Genomic DNA, 12,187 nt, shown 5'->3' with positions numbered 1-12,187 from the left:
CTTGAAAGACCATTAGAAAAGTCATTTTTCTCTCAACAGGCCATATAATACGTTCTTGTAAAAAAACATTAACACCATTGCAATCTGGCTAAGGCGCAAAACAAGTTAGGAGAATGAAATTATCACCCATCGACGTCTATCGTATAATCATTAATATGCACTTACACGTGAATCATAGAATTATGCTAAAAAATTTTCATAGAAAATTAGTAATTTTATATTTTTAAGGATACAAAAAAAAGTGAAGTATAGAAAAAAAAAAAAAAAAAAAATTACAGCATACATAGTGGAATGTGTGCGTATGGACAGTCGATACTCGTCATGGGCAATAAGTGATTCTCCGCGTCCCTGAAAGTGCTCTGCTTTGTTCGTATCTATCACTTTTTCTTATTATTCTCTGCTATTTCTCACGCAAATACTACATCATATTTTATTAAAATACATATCATTTTGTTACATTTAAAGGCACAGTTGTTCATTGTATAATATTGTCTGCTCCGCATTTCATAAAATTTCATTTAAAAAAAAAAAAAAAATTACATATTTATAATCTCAAATTATCAATCGTCTAAACACTTCTCCCCCTTTTTTTGTTCATGAGTCTTGGTATATTTTATATATAAATATATATATTTGTATTCATGAAAAAGGTGGCATACAATTGCTTCTGTATATGTATATATTTATATATGTATATATAAAATCTGTTATAAATAGCTAGGAGGAAATAAACGCATTTTCCTCTCTGATTCATGTTTTTGTGTGCGTGAATGCGTGCGTGCATGTACGTACGCGTGTGTCGGTGTAATCGTGTAAATTATCATCTCCTAAGAATTAAAAAATAAGTAAGGCAGTCGCGCGCCCATAATTATCTCAAAAAAAAAAAGAAAAAAAAAAAAAAATCACTATTACACATCAATAACAGTTCTGATCGCTCACTGCTCGGACCGTATCGACGGCGTTGGGGGCGTGGGGCACCGGCGACACGCAGATGAGCCGCTCTCATATGTAGATAGCCTCGGAGCCCTTGTTGCTTTGGTGTCCTGTCGCGACGCCGACCGAGCCGTACGCGTGGGGCGAGGCCATGCACTCGGACCAGTCGCTGTTCGAGTGGGGCGAGCTCGAGGACCAGTGACCCGGACTGTCCGGCGAGGGCGTGGGAAAGCTCTCCGGCGCCTGCATGATGTGCTGGGGGGTCACATCCGGGCCCGAATGGTGCGACGGCGGCGTCAAGTACTGATAGTACTGCTGCTGTTGTTGTTGCTGCTGTTGCTGTTGTTGCTGCTGCTGCTGTTGCTGCTGCTGTTGTTGGTGTTGCTGCTGAAACTGTTGCTGCTGCTGCTGGGTGGGCTGCATCGGCTGTTGCTGCTGCTGCGATTGCTGGGTGTAGGGTAGGTTGTCAAAGTCAAACCCCACGGGCGGCATGCCGCCGTGTTTTTGGTGCGTCGCTTGGCGCATCGCGGCTATGTGGGTGGGCGAGGTGGGCAGGGATGGCCGGTTCTTGGCCGGCGAGGGCGAACCCATGCCATAGCTCGCTTGCGGCGACAGCGTTATGTTCGACTGAACCGAGTGAGGTGGCGACTGGTTGCTGTAAGGCGGCGACAGCGTGTTCACCACCATTCCCCCGTTGCTCGTCGGTTGACGTTGCTGCGTTTGCGAATGCTGCGCGGCCAGCAGCTGGTCGTGAAAATTCGGCAGCCCGTAGCTCGTGAAACTGTCCAAATGGTTCAGCTGCTGCAAACTGCTCGAAGGAAAAAAGTATTATTTAAAAGAAAAAAACAATTTCTCGGTGTCATTTACAATCTACCGGTGTCGTTGGAAGAATACAATTGCAATCAACAACACATACCTGCTTTGCTGTTGCATGGTCTGGCTTTTGATACAATCCTCGTAGGGGGGTGGCTGTTTGGCCGCCTGCGCGGCTTGTACCGCGGCTACCGCCGCTGCTTGGGCCGCTGCCTGGGCTGCCTGGACAACCGAGGTCTGAGTGTGAGTAGCTCCCGTGGCGACGAGGGGAGGCAGAGCGTTGCTAAACAGACTCGCGCTGTCATAGGGACTGGGCAGATTGCCTTCCGCGCCCTCGGCACCCTGCGGCAGCTCCTGGTTGGGGTTCGGCTGAGCGGCGCGCTTCGCTGGCTGCTGCTTCTTGACCGAGGGCTTTCGGCGCGCCGCGGACGCGACCACGCCGTTGACACTGATGCCCCCGTTTTCCGACTCCGGACTGTTGGGATTGCCCGAGCCCGGTTTCGCACGCTTCTTCGACTTGCTCTGCTTCGGCGCGTTCCCGATGACCGTCGGATGCGATATGAGTTGTGGATGGTTTGGCGAGCCTGTTGTAAAACAAAGTTGGAATTCATTGGTCAGCAGATACACAAGCAGGTACCAACTATCGGTACGCTGAGCAATACAAGATGATGATTGTAAGAATAATAATAATAATGAGGTATACTAAAACTCGAAGACTCACAGGCAAACTTACCCATGAGCGGGCCGTTGGGCATGACGGTCACCATTTGCGGTGACCTCGGCACGTGCTCGTCCAGTAGCCTGACGATGTCGTGGTGCAACCGCTCGCCAGCCACGTCTCTTGGCAATCTGTCCATGTGATCCGTGATCTCCCGGTTGGCAAAGGTATCGAGGAGCGCCTTGCACGCCTCGAAGCTACCCTCGCGCGCTGCCAGGAACAACGGGGTCTCGTCCTTGTCGTCCTGCGCGTCTCTGTTGGCTCCGTGAACCAGCAGTATGTTCACCGCGTCGACGTTGTTCACGGCCGCGGCCCAATGTAAGGCCGTCTTGCCGCTGTTGTCGGCCGCGTTTATATCAGCGTCCGCGTTGATAAGATCCTCGACCATGCCCTCGGTGGCGAGACGCGCGGCGAGGATGAGCGGCGTTGTGCCGTCGTGCATGCGAGCGTTCAGGTTGGTGGCGCGGTTGCGCAACAGGATCTGGAAGACGCCCATTGCGTCCGCGGCGACGGCCGAGTGCAGGGGCGTGCGGCCCGTGTTGTCCTGCGAATTTGCGTCCGCGCCTGCGTCGAGCAACCTCTTGGCGGCATCCGCCCGGGCGTACCTGTTGCACAATGATAATAATGTTAGATTCGTTAATAGAGCGATTGAGCGTGTTTATGGGTTAATGAATGCATTAGTACCTGGCGGCGAGATGCAGCGATGTTTCACCGCTCTTGTCAGTGGTTGCGTTGAGATCAGCACCCTGGGCTACGAGGTCCGCGATAACGGCAGCCGTGCCGTCGCTCTCGTCCTCCTCTTCGCCCGTGTCGAGGCCGCAACCTCCAACCGCGACCATGAGGGGCGTCATACCGCATGGTCCCCTCGCATCCACGTCCTGGCCGTGCTCCAGACTCGGAGGAGTGAGCACACCTGCGTCGGGCCTGTGAACTTCAGCGGCGTCGAGGTGCTGCTGCGTCCACATGCGTGGCTCGGCTTCCTCGTAGTCGGTCACGAGGGTGTGGTCGCTCGCGTAGCCGGGCTCGATGGCGCGCATACGCTTCGAGGGTGGCAGATCCGACTCGTCGTCGGACCACTGGGGCGCCGCGCGCCCGTTGCCCATGTCCATGCAGTTGACACCGGGCGGCTGCTTGTTGAGGTTGCGCATCTCCTGACCGTCGGGTCCACGGCGCCGGGAGCGCCTCCTCTGGACGTTACTGCTCGAGGTGCGGATGAAGCCGTCCGGGAACCAGGTCGTTATCTTGCCGGGATGGCGCCTCTGGGCCGTGACGAGGATGCCAAAGAGGGCGGCAACGAGGACGACGAGCATGGCGCCGAACAGCACGTACTTGAAGTTGGTCGAAGAATCCGGATAGTCGACGTTCGGCCCGATCACGCTCTCGACCTTCTCGATGGGGAAGTTGCGCGAGAGCGTGTGCTTGGACGCGGTGGCGGCGAGGTACTCGGCAGCTTCGGTCGCCGACGGGAAGCAGACTTTGTGTTTGCTGTTCGAGCACTTGCGGTTGTCGATCTCGAGGTAAGCCACGACCCCCGTCGACTTGTCACCATGCGTGTCCAGGGATATGCCCTTTATGTCGTAGGTCGGCATGCCACCCAGGTCATCCTCGTCGGGATCACGGCGCCAGGGGTATATCATGGCCTGACCAAAGTCGTCTTGCTTGACTTTTAAGGTAGTGCGCAGCTCGTGGCCAATGTCGCGCAGGAAGCCGATGATGTTCTTCCGGAACTGTTGGATGTCCATGCGCACGACCACCGAGAGCATACCCTCGGCCGGCGACGGTGGAATCGTGTCGTCGCAATCGAGACCATCCCAGTTGCACTCCTCGTTGTTACAGCCGTAGTCGCAATGACCGTCGGCGTAGTGCTTGCGACAGTAGGCATCGTAAAATGGACTATAAAAAGCGAGAATGCAACGATTAATGAAATATATGTATATATCCCAGGCATTTGCAAATAACAACAATTGTGCGTACGAAAATACAAACGAGAGGCAAACACTTACTTGCAAGGCTTGAGCCTGTTCTCGCAGTCCCTGCCGTCAAACAGGCACTGGGCGTTGTTGCACTCCTCGTTGCAGACGCCGTTCATAAAGACGTCCCAGCAGTTGATGGACGCCGTGCAGTTTCTCCACGGATTGATGCCGAGGGAGCAATCGTTGCCGTCTAAATAGCACGCGTAGTGGTTGCATTCCTCGTCGCACCTGTGGTTGCCCGATTTCTCATCGCAACGGTTCAGCACGCACTTTTTGCGCTCCCGCTCGAGATCGAGCTCGAAAGCGTTGCTCGGCATCGATGACTTCTTGCGCCCGTACAGGCCACCCCTGGACTCGGGATCGAAGAGCTCGCAATTCTTGCCGGTCCACTTGGGCGGGCAATAACACGCGTAGTCACCCGCCAGGTTCTCGCAGATGGCTTCGGGCTGCTGGCACGGATTGCTCAGGCACTCGTCCTTCGTGTCGATCTCGCAATGGGTACCGCCTGTCCCGGGCAAACAGTGGCAGCGATAGCCGACGCTCGTATCAGTGTCACGACACGTGCCCCCGTTGCGACAGGGCTCGGTTGCGCAGTACGAGCCGGATAACTCGCAGTTGTGGCCGTAGTAGTCGCTCGGGCAGACGCAGGTGTGCCCGGCCTTCTGGGCCGTGCAGACTCCGCCGTTCTGACAGGGCGAGCTGTCGCAAAAGTTGACCTCGACCTCGCAGTGCCGGCCCATGTAGCCGGGCTTGCAGTTGCAGTGGTAGTTGTTGACCAGCTGGACGCAGTCCTGGGTGCCGGGGGCCGAGCACGGGTTGGACAGGCACTCGTTGATGTCGCCCTCGCAGCGCGGGCCCACGAAACCCGGGGGACACTTGCACTCGAAGCCCCCGACCTTGTCGACGCAGGTGCCATTGTTGTGGCAAGCGTCGAGCACGCAGTCGTCGATGTTTATCTCGCAGAGATAGCCAAGGGTGCCGAACGGACACGAACAACTGAAGTTGTTGATCAAGTCGTGGCAGATGCCGCCGTTCTGGCAGGGCGATACGGGCACGGGACTGCCAGCGTTGAGGCTACAGTCGTCGATGTTGAGCTCGCAATTCTGACCCTGGAAGCCCTTGGCGCAGTCGCACCTGTACGAGCCAACGAGATCGCGACACGTGGCCCCGTTCTGACAGGGCGCCGAGTCGCACTCGTTGATCTCGGTCTGGCAGTAGCTGCCCGTGTAGCCCTCGTTGCAGAGACACGTGTGGCTGTTGCCGATGTCCTTGCAGGTGCCGTTGTTGCACAGCCTGCGCTCGGGGGCGGCCTTGCGCAGAGCGGCGTCCTTGCACGAGACCATCTCGACGTCGCATACCTTGCCCGTCCAGCCGGGCGAGCACTTGCACTCGTACTTGTTTCTCTGCTGGACGCAGGTCGCTTGGTTCTCGCAGGGCGACTCGGCGCACCAGTCGACGTAGCTCTCGCAGCGCTCGCCCGTGTAGCCGTACATGCAGTGGCACGTGTAATATTGCACGTGGTCGTGGCAGGTGGCACCATTTTGGCAGGGATTGCTGTCGCACTCGTTGATGCGGTACTGGCAGTTCGAGCCCGTGTAGCCGGGCCGACAGACGCAGGTGTAGTTGTTGATGCCGTCGATGCAGGTGCCGCCGTTCATGCACGAGGACTCGGTGCAATCCTCGTCGTTCGTCTGGCAATTGATCCCCGAGAAGCCGAGCTTGCACTGGCAGGTGTACGAGTTGACGTACTCCTTGCAAACGGCGCCGTTCTGACACGGGGACGAGGTGCACTCGTCAATGTCGACCTCGCAATGCTTGCCATTGAAACCATCGACGCACAGACAGTTGTAATCACCAATACCGTCGAGGCAGGTACCACCATTCTGACAAGGATCTGAAAAAAAAACCAAAAAAAATTTGTTTTATTACCATTGCCATTATATACCCACATTATTATAATCACAAAGAAGGTAAATATTAAACTTACACGAGGCGCAGTCGTCGGTGTTGATGATGCAATCGCGTCCCTCGTAACCCTTGGCGCACACGCACTGGTACGAGCCATTGGTGTTGCGACAGGTAGCTCCGTTCCTACAAGGCGACGTGATGACGCACTCGTCCACGTCCTCGTCGCAAAGCCGTCCCGTGTAGCCTACGGTGCACGTGCACACAAAGTCCAAAAAATTCGATGACGGCGAACACTTGGCTCCGTGAAGACACCTACGTGACGATTTTTGTCATTAGCCATCGTGCTCTGTTGAAGCAATGATTAAAAAGAAAGAAAGAAAGAAAAGAAAAACTCACTTGTTGGGCGAGCAAGGGTCAAGCTTGTTCTCGCAATTCCTGCCCGTGTGGGGCAGCTCGCAGACGCACTTGTAATCGTTGACGAGGTCGATGCACGAGCCACCGTTCTGACACGGACTGATGGCGCAGTCGTCGACGTTGGTCTCGCAATTGACGCCCGCGTAGCCGGGCAAGCACTGGCACGCGTACCCGTCGAGCCTGTCCTTGCAAATGCCCCCGTGTTGGCACGGGTTCGAGCCGCACTCGTCAATATCGGCCTCGCAACGCTTGCCCCCGTAACCGGGCAGACAATGGCAGATGAACTGATTGACCCCGTCCTCGCAGGTGCCCCCGTTGACGCACGGGTTCGAACTACACTCGTCCACGTCGCTCAGGCACCTCGCGTCGTAGTAACCCCGGGGGCACTCGCACCTAAAGCCGTTGATGAGGTCGACGCAGCGGCCCCCGTTGGCGCACGGGTTTGAGGCGCACTCGTTGATGTCCGTCTCGCAGTGCTGGCCCGTAAAGCCCGGCTCGCACTCGCACGAGTAACGATTGATCCCGTCGATGCACCGGGCCCCGTTGCGACACGGATTGCTGTAGCACTCGTTGACGTTGATCTCGCAATTGTTGCCCGAGGTGCCCGGCCGGCATATGCACTGGTAACCGTTGATCCGGTCCTCGCACCGGCCACCGAACAAACACGGACTGCTCTCGCACTCGTCAATCTGCGTTTGGCACAGGTTGCCCGTGAAGCCGGGGAAACAGCTGCAACTGAAGGAGTTCTCGCCGTCGATGCACGTGCCGCTGTGGCACGGGTTGGATTGGCAATCGTTGATGTTGGTCTCGCAGGAGGCGCCGTTGAAGCCGGCCGGGCACTCGCACGTGTACTTGGCGATGGAGTCGTGGCAGGTGCCGCCATTGCGGCAGGGTGAGCTCGCGCAATCGTCGATGTTTATCTGGCAGTGGACGCCCGCGAAGCCGTCCGCGCACTTGCACTTGAAACCGTTGATCAGGTCCGTGCAGATGCCCCCGTTCAGGCACGGCTTCGACGCGCACTCGTCAATGTTTATCTCGCACTGCGTACCCGTGAAACCTGCAAATACGATATTCGCTGTTAACTATCGTCATCATCATTTTCATTTTTACTTTTCTATTCACCCATGAGTCGCAACCAAGGTCTGATGCATGGCTGTTTGTTTTTCCAATCGCAACAGTACATACTTACCGGCGACCGAGATTTTTCGCAATCGGCCGAGCTAACCGTTAATCGGCAACGCAACAATTACCGCTAATTAGCAAAAAAAAAGAGAGACAAATACCGCTCCCTCGTACATGCATGTGTATAAACACTCGGAGGGGGGTCAAGCTAATTGCTCCGGGTCGCGATCCTTTGCGCCGTACGAGTACACCTATATACCAGGAAGAGGAAAATATAGTCTTTCTACTCGGTCATCGCTAGAGTGCGTGGTACTATTCGTTTAGCGGGTAAATATTATATAATATTCGAATATCCTACGTTTCTCACGTGGAAACCAATGGTACAAAATGGCACTTAAAACGCACACTGCTGGAATCGAATGATGATGATCTCTTGTTTTTTTTTTTTTTTCCACCCCTCGTCCCAAAAATCGATCTCCTCCGTTGAGAGTATATATACGGAGGAATGGCCGGTTCGAGAGATCGGCACGCACACTTGATACACGCGACGGAGAGCGGAAACGCCGCGGATGACGGAGACTGGTTTTTGGCTGCGCTACGCATATGGGAACGCTGACGGGGGCCGCCCGTCTTCTTTTTCAAGGCACGCAAAACGGTACACGCGTTTTTTTTTTTTTTTTTTTTTTTTTTTCATCATCCAAAGGATTCAATAAAATCCTTCTCTGGGCGGACCTCTCAAAACGTGACGCTTAGGCACTTTTGCGCCACTAATCGGTAATCGGCGCTGTAGGTAGACGAGTTCACATGCATATATTATACGGTATCACCTGATTCGCGCAAATTTCACGGGCACGCATAAGTAGGTACATATACATACATAAACGTGGATGTGTGTAATAAAGCTCACTGACGGCACGGTGTACACGCAAGAGGAGGATATATATATATATATATACTTGTACACGGGGCCCTGCAATCTTCACGGCTTTTCTGCGGTGAACTAACCGGACGCGAGCGATTTCCATAATTATCGTGTATATACGTATACATGTGTGTGTGTGTGTGTGTGTACCAAGGGGGCAAATCTCTCTGTCTCTCTTTTTTTCGTTCTCTGTACATCCTCCTATGTTGCTCCTCGTTACATTACCTCACGCATACACCCACAAAAAACCGTATTATGCACGTGTGTGCGTTTGCGTGTGTATATATATGAGAGAGCGCGTGCAATTACGCGAAGCCTGTATATGATGTGTACATATATATGTGTATGCCCGTCTATGCAAAGATGATTCGAAAATAATCTTTTTTTCTTCCTCCGGTTGTTGTAGCACTTTTTACATTTTTTTTTTTTCTTCTTTTCTTTTTTTTATTACCGTGCTCTCTCTCTTTGGACTGGCTGATCGCGTGACGCCGATCCCTCGTGTTTGTGCAGATTTAGAGAGGCGCGGGTCAGCAACGCCAAGTGTATACAACATGAAAGTGACCAATCGGAGAAATTTTGCAAAGTATGCGTTTCAGATTTTTCTGCCCCGCGCGCATCCATCATTAAACTCGTGTACGTTTGTGCGTGTCTCTGTTTCTTTTTTTCCCTCTGTCTGTCAGTCTCCCTGAGTTTTTTGTGTGCGTATGTACAAAGTCGAACAACCCGATCCTCGACAACTCAGTACCTATATAGTTCTGCATGACAAGATGCATTTGCAACCGATCGCTTTACGGTTTGCCGTGTTTGAGTGCATCGGGTGCATAATATGGGCACCGCGACGAGCGGATGTGCGTACGTACACACACACATGTACACTATTAGGGGGCGAAATTGGCTCGTTCATGGGTGCAGACGCGATTAGACCTGGCGCGTGCACCAAAGCAAGGCGAAAAAGCGCTGCAACAACCTGCATCGAGACGAAGGCACTTTTGTCGATGCCTCAAGTGAGAGAGTACCATCTTTTTTTTTTTTTTTTTTTTATTTCCTCGACGTATACCAGAGCATGATGTACCGATCGTGCGGGCAATTACTGTACGGGTATGCGTGTGGTTGGTCGGGGCCGAGCAGAGGAAGCGCAAAATTTCGGACGGGTCATTACACATTATATACTGGTAATGGGGAGCTGCTGTTTTTTCCCAGTGACGTGATTACTTTTCGACCATCGATCGTGCTACATACTCATCCCGAGGAATCGTCGTTCCGACCACGTAGCATGTACCTATACGTGCTTTTGCGACGAAGGTTTTTATTTTTCAAAGATATACTTGTGCCTCGCAACAGTGGCAAGTAAAAATACAAATCGAAAAAAGAAAATAAGCTCGAATAAATCACGGTACGGCTACAAGACGCAAACAGGTAATGTATATATAGGGTACATTTTGAGGATGCAAAACGCGAAAGAAGAGCGAGATTTTCCGCACCTGCACGCCTGCACATCGGAGCGCCCGAAAAGATTAACGAGAACGGAGCGCACACGCAAGGCATATATATACACACGACACACCATGAGCCCCGGGGTTCTTTTGAACGCCATCAACTATACACGACTCCCACGAGAAAAGGCACGAGGAGTGCATCCTTAATTGCAATCTATTGCACGGTACCTACTATACTGCTACACACGTGTTGGTGTGCCTGTCTGCACACACATTCGCGTTTCACGCGCGGACCAGCGACACGTGAAAAATCGTCGACTAATGCTCAATTGAATTGACAAAAGAGTCCTGTACCTTTGCTCATTTTCCTTTTTCGTTGTATTGGACACTCGAGGGGGAAAATTAATTCACTCGAGTTGCCTGATGCATGAGTTTTTTTTTTTTCCCCTCCCCAAGTTTCCAAGCGAATCGTTTTTGTTAATGGGAGACGATTTGTACGTGCGTACCTATACGTATAAGACAATGTCATCGCTCGCGTGATTAGGACTAATGAACGCGATGGGGTTTTTTTTTTTTTTTTTTTCTACGCCTAAGCGACCCACGATTTCCATGGATGACGGACTGCGAACGAGGCGGAAAAAAAAGTAAGATCGTGAAACGCATTCCCTTGGCTTCTTCCGCATCAGAGACTTTTGGTTTGTTATGCAGGCCACGCGTGTAAATTGTGTTCGCGACGCGTGCATAAATACAGGTATTACAAAAATCGTGAAAATCCACGCGTCCGTCGAGGTGTATAACACGCGTTTCTGAGGTGTCCCGGCGAATGAACCCACCACTGGTACACAAACAACGAAATAAATCGTGTACTCTTCTTTGTTCGCGCTCTGAGTGAACCGCATCGACCATTGGTCGATCGCTCGATTACCGATCGGCTGTGACGGGATTTTTTTTAAAAGCCACCCGGCTCCTCGAACCAAATGTACCGAAAATAACAAAACGAGTGCTCGTTGGGACAATCCTCCGGCTTACAACCCTCGATTTACGGTAAAAAATTTACTTACGATTTTTTTTTTTTTTTTTTGTAATCTCTCGGCGCTCCGAAGCTCAAGCTACAAATATCGAATCGCCGCGCGTACGGCGCGAAAGAGATCAGGGGGTGAGGCTTAAATCCTCTTGATTGGCACTAAGACGAGGGGAAGAGAGAGAGAGAGAAAGGATGAAAAATCGACGTCGGACCGCTACGGTGGAGTGTTATCCCGCACAGAAAAGGTCTACCGTATATATATATGTATGTAGGTACTCGTCGATTCGCGTCGCCGTTAATTCCCCGTGTCTTCATTTTCTCGGGCCGTACACGTGCCCGACGCAGGGTATCTATTAAGTATAAGTTGGTTCGAGTTCTTGACCCCAAGATTTTTTGTCGAAGCGTAACAGTAACCATACAATGAAGGAATACTGTGCGCCCCCCCCCCTCCCCCCGTCATTACCCATCAAAACTAGAACGCGCGCTTTATACGTATATAAGTGCAGTGTACCGATCTCGAATGAAAAGGTCACGTCTGAGTAGGGGGTGTACACACAAGCGCGTAATTAGGTGTATTAGACACCAACGCACAGCAGAGAGAGCCAAGAGGACTGATGGATCGGCTGGAAAATTCACTCGCTATGGTACAGGGTATATATGTAAGTATGGGCTTCCCTTCCATACAGTTTGTCAAGAGTATAATGCGGCCGGGGGGGGGGGGACACCAGACGCGAACCAAATAGCTCGGGGTCGAACGGTAAATCGTAATTAAGGGGCACCTTCGGGTGCCATTAATGTCGCCTTCTCGATGATTTTTTCTTCTTTGGCTCCGAGACTTTTTTTTTTCTCTTGTACACCTTCTGACGCTCCGTCAAGAGTGTGTACACGTGGATCAAGAGGAATTTGACGTTCGACGCGTACGCG

General features: G+C 52.3%; 1 protein-coding gene across 1 annotated transcript in view; it reads right to left on the bottom strand.

The window, feature by feature from the left end:
* Nucleotides 1–572: 572 nt before the first annotated feature.
* N (neurogenic locus Notch protein) overlaps nucleotides 573–12,187 on the bottom strand; it is a 113,283-nt gene continuing 101,668 nt past the window's right edge. The window contains exons 6-12 of the mRNA XM_089588438.1: nucleotides 6,742–7,816; nucleotides 6,425–6,657; nucleotides 4,468–6,331; nucleotides 3,149–4,357; nucleotides 2,480–3,069; nucleotides 1,850–2,330; nucleotides 573–1,741 (exon numbers count right to left, since the gene is read on the bottom strand). Of these exons, the coding sequence (XP_089444564.1) occupies nucleotides 1,003–1,741; nucleotides 1,850–2,330; nucleotides 2,480–3,069; nucleotides 3,149–4,357; nucleotides 4,468–6,331; nucleotides 6,425–6,657; nucleotides 6,742–7,816 (6,191 nt within the window). The 3' untranslated portion in view covers nucleotides 573–1,002. The remainder of the gene's footprint in view (nucleotides 1,742–1,849; nucleotides 2,331–2,479; nucleotides 3,070–3,148; nucleotides 4,358–4,467; nucleotides 6,332–6,424; nucleotides 6,658–6,741; nucleotides 7,817–12,187) is intronic.

Source organism: Copidosoma floridanum, unplaced genomic scaffold (assembly GCF_036245765.1).
Source record: "Copidosoma floridanum isolate Cflo_tuat_1 unplaced genomic scaffold, Cflo_Japanese_pri ptg000001l, whole genome shotgun sequence".
Classification (NCBI taxonomy): domain Eukaryota; kingdom Metazoa; phylum Arthropoda; class Insecta; order Hymenoptera; family Encyrtidae; genus Copidosoma; species Copidosoma floridanum.
This window is presented reverse-complemented; position numbering and strand designations above follow the sequence as displayed.